This window comes from Eriocheir sinensis, chromosome 61 (genome assembly GCF_024679095.1).
Source record: "Eriocheir sinensis breed Jianghai 21 chromosome 61, ASM2467909v1, whole genome shotgun sequence".
In the NCBI taxonomy this organism is placed as follows: Eukaryota; Metazoa; Arthropoda; class Malacostraca; order Decapoda; family Varunidae; genus Eriocheir; species Eriocheir sinensis.
In genome coordinates, this window is record NC_066569.1 from 2,398,799 (window position 1) to 2,414,505 (window position 15,707).

General features: G+C 46.5%; 1 protein-coding gene across 9 annotated transcripts in view; it reads left to right on the forward strand.

Annotated features, from left to right (window-relative positions):
• The first annotated feature begins 4,766 nt into the window (after positions 1-4,766).
• The window catches only part of LOC126986107 (organic cation transporter protein-like), a 28,942-nt gene continuing 18,001 nt past the window's right edge, over positions 4,767-15,707 (forward strand). For 7 of the 9 annotated variants that reach the window (XR_007739281.1, XR_007739282.1, XM_050841813.1 and 4 more), the window contains exons 1-5: positions 4,769-6,664; positions 6,887-7,058; positions 7,373-7,460; positions 7,980-8,083; positions 13,609-13,763. Coding sequence is in view for 5 of the 9 variants with exons in the window: in XM_050841813.1 (XP_050697770.1) it covers positions 6,490-6,664; positions 6,887-7,058; positions 7,373-7,460; positions 7,980-8,083; positions 13,609-13,763 (694 nt within the window). In the remaining 4 variants the exon portion in view is untranslated. Of the gene's footprint in view, positions 6,665-6,886; positions 7,059-7,372; positions 7,461-7,979; positions 8,084-13,608; positions 13,764-15,707 lie in introns of all 9 variants that reach the window. The other 2 variants (XR_007739284.1, XR_007739283.1) reach the window with 1 other exon arrangement.

Sequence of the window (15,707 nt, forward strand, 5' to 3'; positions counted from 1 at the left end):
GAGGTCTTCAACGGTGCGCAAAAGGAGCCAGGCTAAACCTTTACCGGTGAGGTCTTGGGCGTGCACAAAGGCAAGGAAGTCTTCCCTTATTTCCTCTTCGAAGTGCCGAATGATGATAGTGGCCTGCACTAAAATTCACTTTCTGCTTGCATGTGAGGAATGAGGCCACAAAGATTTTTTCCTAGGCCTTTAAATCTTGCTCTATAATATTCAATATACGATTCCGTAACTTAAATACTGAAAATAAATAAAGAAAATCCCGAGTTCTCAAGAAATGCAACAGAAAGGTACCAGCTTTCGTTTTAACTCTCAGAAAGTGGACATTTAAGCAGATGGGGGAGGGGGGGGGGTCGTGTGATACCCTCGGCCCCTTCCCCCCCTGGGTACGGCGTACTACGGCCCTGTACGAGTATATAGATTGTTAGATGAGTGCGGGACGCATGAGAGCGCGGGGCCCTGGGCACGTGCCCGTTGTGTCCTGGCCCTGCAGGAGTGAAAAATTACATCAGACACCGAAAAAAAAAAAAAAAAATCTTGCTTGAGCTTCCCGTCCACCTCCGCATAGTAAAGCCCAAGGAACCTATTGAGGAGGATTCTTTTAAAGTCTGGAGGACAGCGTCCAGAGCTATCTAGCGGCGGCCGGCTTCGCTCCCCAACTCTCTAGTTTTTTAGGGGTATCTTAAATATATTTTATGTTTTCCCAATTCATGGGTATTTCCAATATTTTAGTTATCCTAATATTTTTTTGTGGGGGGGCCCGGGCCATCTGGCTCCCCACCCCCGTATCCGCGCCTGCATATGCCTACAGCCGACGACACATTCCGTATTACAGTTGCAGCACATTATAGGCGAGTCAGTTCTGTACCCACTATCCGCATACACGCGAGATTTTCTGGGGGGCGGAGATTTTCTGGGGGGCCCCGGGCCCCTTACCCCCCCCCCCTGTGTCCGCCCCCGTGTGTGTGTGTGTGTGTGTGTGTGTGTGTGTGTGTGTGTGTGTGTGTGTGTGTGTGTGTATTTTGTCATAATAATAATGAAGAAGAAGAAGAAGAGGAAGAAAAGGAAAAAGAAGGAGAATTACCAACTATATAAATATTATATTCAATGAGGAAGGAAGAGGAGGAGGAGGAGGAGGAGGAGGAGGAGGAGGAGGAGGAGGGAGGAGGAAGTCCATAACTCTTATTAGAATACTGTCAAATGAGGGAAGAGGAGGAAGAAGAGGAGGAAGAGGAAGAGAAGATAGTGGAGATGATTCGATGAATTTGTATACATGAAGAAATAGAAAAAAAAAGTGATGACTAGTGGTGGTGATGAAGTGGTGATGCAAGTGGTGTTGAGTGGTGATGACTGGACCTACTATTACCCCCTCCCCCCTTCCCCTCCCTCCCTCCACACACACCCTCCCTTTACAATACAATATGTGTGTGTGTGTGTGTGTGTGTGTGTGTGTGTGCCAACACCAAACACACACACACACACACACACACACACACACACACACACACACAAGACTAGTAGTAGTAATAAGAGTAATGATAATAATAATAATAATAATAATAATAATAATAATAATAATAATAATAATAATAATAATAATAATAATAGTAATAATAATAATAACAATAATAATATTAATGATAATAATAACAACAATAACAGCAATCTTTATCATTATTACTATTATTCTCTCTCTCTCTCTCTCTCTCTCTCTCTCTCTCTCTCTCTCTCTCTCTCTCTCTCTCTCTCTCTAAGGCAAGAGATAGGAGTAAATGTATTCCTCACCTTGCCTGCCGTGAGGAGGAATACAGGAGGGGGAGGAGGAGATCAGTGACCACTGAGAGCTTGCAGAAGATGGAGGAGCAGGGAAGAGTGATAACAGTGACAGTTTTGTGATTACAAGAAGAAAATACATATAATTTATCTAGTTACCGGCAAGTATTATTATTATTATTATTATTATTATTATTATTATTATTATTATTATCATCATCATTAGTAGTAGTAGTAGTAGTACTAGTAGTAGTAGAGGAAGTAATAACCAGGGCCGCACCTTGGGGGGCTGGACACGGGGATGCGGAGAATACCAGAGTTGTGTGTCCAATACGAACACGAATTCTTCATATCCCAACGAATGCGAATACACTGAAATGGTTTTAATTCTAATACACACACGAATACTTCTTGAAAATATTCATGAATGTATTGATGAATACTTTTCACTGCAAAATACCTTATTGACGTGGCTGGGCACAGCAGTGTTCCAAAGTTACGCAACAGTGACGTGAACTCGTCACCCTGCGGGCCGCTGTGTACACGGCCGCCACACGTCCGCCCGGGGCTGGCCGTGTGGGGAACAGCAGGTGGTATTTATGACGATAAATTTTGAAGTATTCGACAGATTACTCGCAGAACACGAACACTTTTCCCTTGTAGTAGAATACGAATTAAAGTACTTTGATTTCTACCATTTATTATTGGAATACAGATACGAGTACACCCAGGTCATCTCAGGTCTTCAGTTCACCTCAGGTCTTCAAGGTGATAGGACGTGCTCTGGCTAGCTCATGGGTTGACCATGTCTGGTGATGAGTGACGGTGGTGCAGTGAAGGGAGGAGGCGGGGCCGGTGGGGGTACAGTTGAGTTGGTGAATTCTCTCTTGGAGAGAATAGAAGAGTTGGAGAGGACTGTGGAGGCCATGAGGAAGGAAAATCGAGTCCTTCGTTCATCAGGTCCTCAGACAGGCGATGTACATAGTACACCGCCACAAGATGGGGGCTGGCAGGTAGTCCAGAGCCATGGCAGCCGCCTAAGGTTGAAGAGGTCCAATCCTGCGGGTGTGGAGTGCCCCAACTCCTTCCAGGCTCTCTCTGAGCCGAGGGAGGAGGAAGGAGTGGAGGAGCAGGAGGTGAAGGAGAGGAGGGCAGTTGACAAATCCCTGCCCAGAGGTAACATTTTGGTTGTTGGGGATAGTCAGGTCAGGTTGTTAGATAGGGCCCTCTGTGCTAAAGACAGGAACAGGGTATGTTTTCCAGGGGCGGGGATTAGGGATGTCAGCGATAGGGCAGAGTCGTGCATGTCAGGCGAGGGAGTCAAACCCATCGTCTGCCTGAACGTGGGAAGGAACGACATAGGCAGGTTAGGTAGCGAGCAGCTTCTGCGTCGCTACAGGGAGGCTCTTCGAAGAGTTACATCCAAAGGCGGGGTTCCTGTGGAGTGTGGGGTTCTGCCAAGGCGGCGGGTTGGTGGCATTTGGCTGTCCAGGGCTATTGCATTAAACTGCAGGTTGGCAGATTATTGCAAAGCCAATGGATGGACATTTGTCGACGCTTGGGACCGTTTCTTTGGCAAGAACCACCTATACCAGAGGGACGGGGTTCACCTTTCATGGGAGGGGGTACAGATCTTGTCTGATGCCCTTGAACGTGGATTGGGGGCCCTGCAGGGTTTTTTAGGGTAAGTAAGAAGGGGCCTAAGATGGCAATACCAAGTGGGAGCACTAAATGTAGTACTAATAATAGCGGCTGCAGGGTAAGGCAAGGGGTAGGTCTAAATGTGTACTATACAAACAGTAGAAGTATTAGGAATAAGATAGATTTATTGAGGGGAAAGGCGCGCGTAGAGAATAAACACTGCAGACAGACACTTTCTCCCAGAATTAGAGATTGAAGGGTATAAGTTATTCCACCAAGATCGAATAGGCAGGAAGGGGGTGGGGTCGCACTCTTCGTCAGGGACAATCTTAAGTGTGTCATTAACAACTCAATCAAGGAAGATAGCAATACAGAATCCCTCTGGGATATGTAGGAAGGAGAAGCTTGTCATCGGAGTACTTTACAGACCGCCCAACCTTACCAGGGACAGTAGCCAACCCCTTTTACAGGAAATTAGAAGGGCGTCAAGATATAGAAATGTGTGTGTAATTGGGGATTTCAATTATAGGAACATAGAGTGGGATACTTTATCCGGGGACCAAGAGGCATAGGATTTGTTAGATGTGATACAGGGTAGTTTCCTTAAGCAGTTGATTAGAACACCAACGAGGGAAGAAAATATTTTGGATTTGTAGTTAACTAATAGAGAGGACATAATTAGCAACATTGAGGTTGGGGATTCATTAGGTAACAGTGATCATAAGGAAATTAGATTTAATATTTAATGGGAGGATAGAGTCAGCAGTAACAACACATTAATACCTGACTTCAGGAAGGCGGACTACGAGGAGTTAAGAAAGCAGCTGCAGAGGCTTAGGGGAGTAAGATCAGAAGTAGGTCAGGACCCAGAGCAGGGAGGGGCGTTAATCTCTTGTGAGGTCACTAGTCAGGTCAGTAGCTTGGAGGGTGAGTACAATAGTCTGGTCAGGGAGATTAAACTAGGACAGAAACAATTTATACCTCACAGGGAAGTCAGGTCAACAGGTAATTACCCGCGATGGATGACAGACAGGCTAAAAACTGAAATAGGAAGGAAAAGAGGACTATATGTTAGAATTAAAAGGGAGGGAAACTCACCTAAGGAATAGTTACAACGATTTAGCTAGAGCAGTAAAGCAGAACACACGTATGGCAAAACGTAATTATGAGATTAGAATTGCCAGGGAAGCAAAGACCAATCCAAAGGGCTTCTTTCAGCTTTATAAGACCAAGGTTAGGGATAAGATAGGGCCGCTTAAGTCAGGAGAAACACTGATTGATAGAGATGTTAAATAGATATTTCTTAACTGTATTTACCAAAGAAAGAATAGATGATATACCTCAGGGAGAACGGATCTACAGGGGAGAAGAGGTAGAAGGATTAACCGACATCAACATAAGTAGGGAGCTCGTGATTAGACAGATAGATAGATTTAAAGTCACTAAGGCGCCAGGGCCAGATGAACTTTTCCCCAGGGTAATAAAGGAATGTGAAACTGAAATAAGTGGGCAGTTAACAGAAGTATTTAGGAAGTCACTAGACACAGGGGTGGTGCCTGTTTCATGGAGGCAGGCACACGTTATTCCAATATTTAAGAAGGGAGACAAATCTTCTATGGAGAACTATAGGCCGATTAGTTTGACGTCAGTTATAGATAAAATGATTGAGTCAATAATAGCTGATAGTATTAGGGACCATATTGACAGACATAATTTAATTCACGACTCACAGCATGGGTTTACTAAAGGAAAGTCGTGTCTCACTAATCTTTTATCCTTTTACAATTGAGTATACGAGGCAGCTGACAATGATGAGAGCTATGATGTGGTTTATCTTGATTTTAGTAAGGCCTTCGATAAGGTACCTCACCAGAGACTGTTAAATAAAGTCAGGGCTCATGGGATAAGAGGGAAGGTATTTGATTGGATTAAGGCGTGGATTAGCGACAGGAAACAGAGGGTTACCATTAACAGTAAAAAATCCGAATGGGGTAATGTTACCAGTGGGGTTCCTCAAGGTTCAGTTTTAGGCCCGCTTTTATTCATTATCTACATCAATGACATTGACAATGGGATAACTAGTGACATAGGCAAATTTGCAGATGACTCCAAAATAGGACGCACTATTAGGACAGGGGAGGATGCTAGAGCACTGCAGGAGGATCTCAACAAACTGTCAGCTTGGTCAGAGAAATGGCAGATGAATTTTAACATCACCAAGTGTAGCGTACTTAGTGTAGGAACACGCAACCCATTACACGGGTATAGTTTAGACTCCACAGCGATAGGCAGATCAGAGTGTGAAAGGGATTTGGGAGTGTTAGTGAACTCTGACCTAAAACTAAGGAAGCAATGTATTAGTGCGAGGAATAGGGCTAACAGGGTATTAGGCTTTATTAACAGGACGGTAACCAACAGGAGTGCAGAGGTCATCCTCAGACTCTATTTAGCGTTAGTTAGGCCACACTTAGATTATGCTGTCCAGTTTTGGTGCCCACACTACAGAATGGACATCAACTTGCTAGAATCAGTTCAGAGGAGGATGACCAAGATGATTCAGGGGCTGAGGAACCTCCCATATCAAGATAGGCTGAAACATCTCAACTTACATTCACTAGAAAGACGAAGAGTGCGGGGAGATCTGATAGAAGTATTCAAATGGGTCAAGGGTTATAACAAAGGCGATATAAGTAAAGTATTGAGAATTAGCCAGCAGGATAGAACACGCAGTAATGGATTTAAATTAGAAAAGTATAGATTTAGGAGAGATATAGGCAAGCATTGGTTTAGTAATAGGGTGGTGGGGGAATGGAATAGACTCAGCAATCACATAGTTAGTGCAGGGACGATAGCTTGTTTTAAGAGTAGACTGGATAGCTACAAGGACGAGGATGACAGGTGGCAGTGAGGTGTGGGTGCAGTAAGGTGACAGGGTACTGGAGCGTACGCCCGTACCGAAGGTAAACGAGGATCAAGCCTCTACCTGTAACCCCTGAAACTACACCTCACCCATCGTGAGTAGTGGGGGGGATTCTGGAGCTGCCCTGTGTAGGCCACCCGGCCTCTTGCAGTTTCCCTATGTTCTTATGTTCTTATGTACTAGTGCTATTAGAAGCCCCGAACACCAACCTTTCTCTCTGCAGGTGTGCGTGCGTGCGTGCGTGCGTCATGTCTGCCTCACACCTGGACAAGCTGATGACCCACCTGGGCACGGGCAGGTGGAGCGTCTTCCACTTCCTAGCGCTCTCTTACAGTGAGTGGACGAGGAGGAGGAGGAGGGGGAAGGAAGGATAAGGAGAAAGAAAACTTATGGACACCAATATATACAGGTATACATACAGAGATAAAAAGTAACCTCTCTCTCTCTCTCTCTCTCTCTCTCTCTCTCTCTCTCTCTCTCTCTCTCTCTCTCTCTCTCTCTCTCTCTCTCTCTCTCTCTCTCTCTCTCTCTCTCTCTCTCTCTCTCCCCCCACAGGTAACATGTTAATCACGCCGCACACCTTCGGAAGACCTTTTCTGGCACCCAAACTGGACTTCACCTGCATCAGTGACGCCTACAACACTACTACTGCTACTACTACTACTGCTACTGCTATTACTACTACTACTGCTATGTTTCCTACTGACTTGTATAACCTAACTGAAGTGTAAGTATGTGTGTGTAATAATAATAATAATAATAACAATAATAATAATGATGATTTACGAGAATTCATATATAAGGAAATGACTAATCTATTTCTCTCTCTTCTTCTCTCTATCTTTCTCTTCCCTTTCTCCTTCCTTTTTTCCTCTTTCTCTTCCTCCTTTTCTTCATTATATATATTTCTTCACTCCTCTCTCTCTTTCCTTCCTTCCTTCCTTTCTTTCATTTCTTGCATACCTCTCTATCTATCTATCTTTCTATCCGTCTATCTGTACGTGTGTGTGTGTGTGTGTGTGTGTGTGTGTGTGTGTGCAGGGACCAGTGCTTCGAGGCGGACGGAGTGACACCCTGCACGGAATGGTCCTTCGACAGCACCACTTATACCTCCACCATTACCGCGGAGGTGAGAGAGAGAGAGAGAGAGAGAGGGGGGAGGAGAGAGAGATAATCATGTTACTAGCTCGTTTCCTCCTCCTCCTCATCATCACCATCATCATCATCACCACTACTGCTTCAACTCCATTGGCTTTCAACACCACTACATCACCACTTCCATCACCACCAATACAGGCTTACCGTTGTTTCATCTTCCATAATTCACCACCACCACCACCACCATAATCACCACTACAACCCATCCTCACCACCATCAAGACAGCATCACTACCATCATCACCTATTACAACACCACTCCATTCCTAACACCACTTCATCACCACCTCACCACCAGTATAACACCAACATCATCACCACCACCTCCATAACCAACTCCTTTCCATCACCACACCACCTCATCACCACTTCATCACCATCTCACCACCCGTATAACACCAACATCATCACCACCACCACCATAACCAACTCCTACCATCACCACACCACCTCATCACCACTACTTCATCACCACTCATCACCACCACAGATGCAGCTGGTGTGTAGCCGAGAGCACCTCCGCACGGCCTACCAGAGCGTCTACCTCGTCGGAGTCTTCTTCGGCGCCCCCGTCAGTGGCTTTCTGGCTGACAGGTGTGTGTGTGTGTGGGGAGGAGGAGGAGGAGGAGGAGGAGGGTGGAAGGAGGAATAGGATGAGGCTGAGGATGGAAGAGGATGAAGAGGAGGAGGAGGGTGGGAGGAGGAGGAGATGGGAAGAGGAAACATGGAAACATGGAATCATGGACTAGCAGGCAGCAGAAAGCCTGTTGGCTCATTACTAGGCTGCCTGCGTTCAGTGATTTAATCAATCCGTTTGCCACAGGAGTGGCTTGCAGGGAAGGATTAAAGCACTTGTGTATCTACTCTTGGGTACGTTCAGTTCACTCCTGTTGCAGCAAAGTGGCGATAAATACGTTTCTTGAAGAAGTTGATGGTCTCTGCGCTAATCACTTCTGCAGGAAGGCTGTTCCAGTGGCGAGCAACTCTATTCGAGAAATAACTCCTGCCGATGTCGGTATTGCATCGCTTTGCTTGAATTGTTTTTCCGTTGTTTCTTGTTCTCAGGTTAGTTTGTAGCGTGAAGAGTTTGGAGTGATCAACGTTGCTGAGCTTGTTCAGGTACTTAAAGACTTGTATCATGTCTCCCCGCAGGCGTCTCTTTTCCAACGTGAAGAGGTTGAGTCGCTCGAGTCGTTCTTCATAGGGCTTCGTCCTCAGTGATGGTATCATCTTCGTGGCGCGGCGCTGTACTCTCTCAAGTAATTCAATGTCTTTCCTGTAATTAGGAGACCAGAACTGCACGGCGTATTCCAGGTGGGGCCTTACCAACGAATTATACAAGGATAACATAACTCCCGGCGTCTTGTATTCGAAGTTTCTCGCTATGAACCCAACCATTGTATTGGCTTTCTTACAGGCGGACTTGCAGTGTTTTGTTTGTTTCAAGTCACTGCTGATGGTGACCCCGAGGTCTCTTTCTTCTTGCACTACATGTAGTGGTTCGCCACCCATGTGGTATGTGTGGTTGCTGTTTCTGGATCCGATATGCATTATTTTACATTTGGTAGTGTTGAAGGACATCTGCCATTTTTCTGACCACCGAGTGATCTGGTCCAGGTCTCTCTGGATAATTTCGCAGTCTGCCGTCGTGAGGGCCTTCCCACCCACCTTTGTGTCGTCGGCAAATTTTGAAAGATTGGATTTTAATCCTAGTTCTAGGTAGTTGATATATATGATGAAGAGTATGGGTCTCAGCACTGACCACTGTGGCACTCCAATTGTGACCGGGAGCCACTCGGAGGCCTGTCCGTTGAGTACAACTCGTTGTTTTCTTCCAGTGAGCCAGTCTTTGACCCACGCTGTCAAATTGTCGCCTAACCCCGCCGACTTAAGTTTCTTGAGGAGTCTTTCGTGTGGCACTTTGTCACTGGGGATATGATTATCCCAGTTTTCATAGATACCTTGGAAGAAGTCCATTAAATTGGTTAAGCATGAACGCTTGTTCCTGAAACCGTGCTGAGCATCGGAAATGATGTCGTTGTCTTCAAGGAACCTAACGAGTTTGTCTCTGATGATCTTCTCGAGGATTTTCCCCGCCACTGAGGTCAAGCTGATTGGTCTGTAGTTTAGGGCCACGCTTTTGTCTCTCTTTTTGTAGATCGGTGTTACGTTCGCTTGTTTCCAGTCTTTCGGGACTTTGTTTTGTTGAAGGGACAGATTGTAGATGGCGATGAGTGGCTTGAGGATTTGCTGCTTGAGTTCCTTGAGCAGCCTGGGTGACAAGTCGTCGGGTCCGGTGGACTTGTTTGTCTCGAGTTTGTCTAGGTACTTTTTCAAATCCCGTTCGTCGATTGTGCCAATTTCTAGGGGAGTAATTCCTATCGGGGGGGAAGGGCTCTCGGGTACGGACTGGGTGTTCTCGACCGTGAACACAGACGCGAAGTTTCTGTTTAGGATTTCGACCATTTGTCTGCTGTCCTGTGTTAGTACGTCACTTTCGTCTTTTAGGGGACGATATTGCTTTTTGTCTTCTTTTTGGTTCTTATATACGTGAAGAACTTTTTCGGGTCGGACTTGGCTTCGCGCGCAATCTGCTTTTCATAGTCGCGTTTACGCTGGCGAATGAGAGTCCTGCAAGCTCTGAGGCTTTGATGGTACTGTTCGCTAGCCTCGTTAGTGCTGTTTTCCTTTAGCAAGTTGTATTTTCTCTTCTTTAAATTAATCGCCTGTCGAACTTGGGTAGTCATCCATGGTGGGTTTGTGGCATTATTTGTTCTCCTTGTCTTCATGGGAACAGTTGTTCTCTCTACTTCTAGGAGTTTGTTCTTAAAACCGTTCCACGCGCCGTCCACAGGAGTGAGGTTCATGGGTTCCCAAGTTGTCTGGGTTAGCAGCTCACGAGCGAGATTAAAATTGGCTCTTTTGTAGTCTGGAATCCTGGACGTGTTTTCGGTGAGTTCATGGTCTGTTCTGATCTTTAGGCGAATTAGGTGATGGTCGCAACCACTTAGTTTTTCGCCGACCTGACATTCACGTGTGAGATCTGAATCACTCACGAGTACCAGGTCTAGTAAGTTATTTTCCCTTGTCGGTTGGGTAACAATTTGAGTTAGAAAAGTGTCCTCGAACATTTCGAGCAATCTGTTACCCTCCCGACTCCAATCATCGTGGTCCAGTCAATGTTGGAACAGTTAAAGTCCCCGATAATGACTGACTGTTTGTTTTGTGTTATGGTGTGAATTTCCTGGTATAGCGCTTCATCGTCCGCTGCTTGTTGCTTTGGAGGTCTGTAAACGGTTCCAATAGTTATTTTGTTGTGCTTGCTAGTCTCCAGTTCAACATATACAGTGTCATATTTCTCTGAGTCCTCTTTGGATAGTTTCACGGCCGGGTATTTGTCCTTGACGTAACATATAACACCTCCTCCTTTTTTGTGGAGTCTGTTTTTGTAAAAGCTCTCGTATCCCGGAATTGAGAATTCGGTCATTAGGTGGTCAGAGGTGGCCCACGTTTCGGTGATGGCAATCACGTCCGGTCTTTCTACGTCAACGTAGGCAAGTAACTCATCCCGTTTGGGTATTGAGCTCCGCGCGTTGGTGTATAGGACAGAAATATCCTTATTGCCTTCAACGCTTCGAGGCACAGTAGTCTGGTGTCTGCGTGTGTTTTCTGTTGGGGGCCTTGGTGTGTCTCTACTGGTTGGAGGAGGAGGAGGAGGAGGAGGAGGAGGAGGAGGATGGAAGAGGAGGAGGAGGAGGAGGGAAGGGGAGGAGGGTGGAAGGAGGAATAGGAGGAGGAATACATAGGAATACATAGGAAGAACAGACACCAGAAGACCTGTCGGTCTATGGCGAGGGTGTCTGTTTACTACCGCTACTACTAGTAATCTACGTGTAGCAGGACAGGACAGAAAAGATGAAGGCTCCTCCCCACCCACCTCTCCTTCCGGCAACGTGCCGGCAGGAAATAGTTAGAAGAGAACACCATGTACCTTTAAGGAAGAAAGGGACATGGAAATTTTACTGTAAAGAGAGAAATAAGAGGAAATTACTACCCTTAACTTACACTATTGGTAACCTAAGCTGTGGAGGAAAATGACTTCATTACATAAGAACATAAGAACACAGAAACACAAGGAGACTGGAAGAGGACGAGTGGCCTACACAGGGTAGCCTCAGGATCCCCCCTAATACTCACGATGGGTGAAGTGTAGTTTCAGGGGCACAGGTGGAGGCCTGATCCTCGTTTTACCGGCGGTATTAGGCACGGCACCAGTAACCTGTCGCCTTACTGCACCCACACCTCACTCCACCTGTCATGCGGACATTAACTGTTGCTTTACTATATTGTTAACTTACGCTACTTGCAATCTAGGTTGTGGGGGAGAATAATATGAGGAGGAGGATGGAAGATGAGGATGGAAGAGGGGGAGGAGGAATAGGATGAGGCTGAGGATGAAAGAGGAGGAAGAGGACGAGGAGGATGAGGATGGAAGAGGAGGAGGAGAAGAGGAAGAGGAGGAGGAGGAGGAGGTTGGAGGAGAATTAATTAAAGCCCCAGTCACACATTCACGACAATGACTCCCGGCGCCCTCCCGACATCAGACCACGCGCTGCCAGTTTTGGAATGTCGCGCTGCCAGACGTACGTAACGTCCAACTCCTTGAGTGCCGACCACAGCCGATGTCGAAACGACGTTGTTACGACGTCGTTGAGATGGACATCCGACGGCCGTAGCTTATTCGCGACGGGTGGCAGATATCGGGGAGGGCCCCGATTGTTTTGAAATGTCCAAAACTGTCGGCGTGCGGCCCGACGGTGGGAGGCGTGGTCTGAGTCGGGAGAGCGCCGGGAGCCATTGTCGTGAATGTGTGACTCGGGCTTAACACATCTAATAATAACAATTGTAATAGTCTCTCTCTCTCTCTCTCTCTCTCTCTCTCTCTCTCTCTCTCTCTCTCTCTCTCTCTCTCTCTCTCTCTCTCTCTCTCTCTCTCTCTCTCTCTCTCTCTCTCTCTCTCTCGGTTCTCACTGACGAAGACAGGCAAAGCCTCCAAGAGGATTTGCACAAAATTTCAGCTTGGTCGGAGATGTGGGAGATGCCCTTTAACGTAGACAAGTGCCAGGTCCTTCAAGTTGGAACGAGGAATAAGAAGTCCGATTACGAAATGCGCGGCGTTAAACTCAAAAGCGTTCAATGCGTCAAGGACTTGGGGGTCAAAATCGCGTCAAACCTCAAATTCTCACATCAATGCATCGATGCAGCAAATAAAGCGAACAGAATGTTGGGCTTCATTAAAAGAAACTTTTTATTCAAGAATAAAGATGTAATACTCCCGCTCTACAACAGTTTAGTCAGACCCCACTTGGAATATGCGGTACAGTTTTGGTCTCCCCACCATGCAAAGGATATAGCTAAATTAGAAGGTGTTCAGCGTCGGGCAACGAAAATGATCCCTTCCTTGCGCAACAAATCCTACGAAGAAAGGCTTTCTACCCTTAACATGTTCTCTCTTGAGAAACGTCGCCTCCGAGGAAAACTGATCGAATGTTTTAAAATACTTAATGGTTTCACGAATATAGACAGATCAACATTGTTTCTGATCGATGACACTTTGCGCACGAGGAACAATGGCGTAAAACTCAAATGTAGACAAGTAAATTCAGACTACACCAAATTTTTCTTCACCAACGTTGTAGTGCGAGAATGGAATAAGCTCCCACCATCAGTGGTCCAGTGCAACACGACTGACTCCTTCAAAAACAAGCTCGACCGTCACTTCCTTCAACTTAATAATCAACTAGAGTAGAAATGCAACGTTTTGGAGTCTTCTGATTAATGTAAAATCACTTAGGTTTAAGGACAGACCACCAAGTCTGGACCATGGGGTCTGTGTGGTCTGATTTTCTATGTAAATCTATGTAAATCTCTCTCTCTCTCTCTCTCTCTCTCTCTCTCTCTCTCTCTCTCTCCTACTACTACCAATACCAATACCACTACTACTACCACTACCACTACCACTACTACTACTACTACTACTACCACTACCACTACTACTACCACCACCACCACTACCACTACCACCACCACTACCACTACCACTACTACCACTACTACAGGTATGGTCGTCGCAGGATGGTGTGTTGGAGCATTTTCCTATACGTGGTTCTGTCTATCGCCTCGGCCTGGCTGCCTGGTATTGGGTCCATCCTAGTGACCCGTTTCATACTAGGATTCCTGCACGCTGTCCTGCTCCTGGTGACGTATATATTGGGTGAGGAGGAAGAAGAAGAGGAGGAGGAGGAGGAGGAGGAGGAGGAGTTGTATGGGTAAGGTTGGGGTAAGGATAGGGAAGGTTGGGGTTGGTTGGGATTGGTTGGGAAAGGTTAGGAAGGGAAGGGGAGGATAGATTCAGTAAGGGAAGGGAAGGGAAGGGAAGGGAAGGAAGGAGGAAGGAAGGGAAGGGAAGGAAGGAAGGAAGGGAAGGAAGGAGGAGAGAAGGAGAGAGAGAGAGAGAGAGAGAGAGAGAGAGAGAGAGAGAGAGAGAGAGAGAGAGAGAGAGAGAGAGAGAGAGAGAGTTGGTTTTCTCTCTCTCTCTCTCTCTCCTCTCTCTCTCTCTCTCTCTCTCTCTCTCTCTCACGAAAATTACTTCTCATTTATCTACGACCTTCTCATCTCCTCCTCCTCTTCCTCCTATACCTCTCCCATGGACCCGCCCTCTTCCTCTCTTCCTCCTCCTCCCTTCCTCCTCCCCCTCCTCCTCATCTCCACTATTCTCCCGCCACGCCCAACTGTTCTCCCATCTCCTCCACTTATCTCCTTTTTCTTCCTCTTCCTCTTCCTCCTTCTCTTTTTTTTATTTATCTCTCTCTCTCTCTCTCTCTCTCTCTCTCTCTCTCTCTCTCTCTCTCTCTCTCTCTCTCTCTCTCTCTCTCTCTGTGAAATCTAACACTGCAAGTCCTTTTTTCTCCTCCTCCTCCTCCTCTTCCTCTTCCTCTTCTCTTCCTCTTCCTCCTCCTCAATCACCTTATTCTCCATTTCTAACTCCTTCATTTCCATTTTATCTCCATCTCCCTTATCTCCAATTCACCTCCATCTCCCTCATCTGCAATTCATCTCCATCTCCCTCATCTTCAATTCATCTCCATCTCCCTCATCTCCAATTCATCTCTACTACCACCATTCATCACCATCACTCTCCCCAGCATCCCTCATCTCCACTCATCTCTCAACTCATCTCCACTCATCTCCCAATACCATCAACACCAGTACGACCTTCATCACCACTACACACCACCGCTACCTCCACCCAGCATCCCTCATCTCCAAATCATCTCCCGCTCATCTCCCAAATCATCTCCACCACCATTAGAACTGTTTCCTCCACCATTAAATGTACTATCCCAGTATCCCAATCCGCTCATCTCCACTCATCTCTCATTCATCTCCACCACCATTAGAGCTCATCTCCACCTCCACTTTCCCAGCATCCCAACCATGTCATCTCCGCTCATCTCCCATTCATCTCCACTCATCTCCACCACCATTAAAATCGTCTCCACCATCACTGTCCCAGCATCCCAGCCCTCTCATCTCCTGCTCATCTCCAACTCATCTCAACTACTTTCAGCATCACTTAAAATCATCTCCAACACCACTATCCCAGCATCCCAACGCTCTCATCTCCACTCATCTCTCCCACCATTAAAATCATCTCCACCATCACTATCCCAGCATCCCAACCCCGTCATCTCCACTCATCTCCACTCATCTCTCCCACCATTAAAATCATCTCCACCTTCACTATCCCAGCATCCCAACCCCGTCATCTCCACTCATCTCCACTCATCTCTCCCACCATTAAAATCATCTCCACCATCACTATCCCAGCATCCCAACCCCCTCATCTCCACTCATCTCCCATTCATCTCCATTCATCTCCACCACCATTAAAATCGTCTCCACCATCACTATCCCAGCATCCCAACCCCGTCATCTCCACTCATCTCCACCACCATTAAAATCGTCTCCACCTCCACTATCCCAGCATCCCAACCCCGTCATCTCCACTCATCTCCACCACCATTAAAATCGTCTCCACCATCACTATCCCAGCATCCCAAACCCGTCATCTCCACTCATCTCCCATTCATCTCCACTCATCTCAACTACTTTCAGCATCATTTTAAATCATCTCCACCACAACTATCCCAGCATC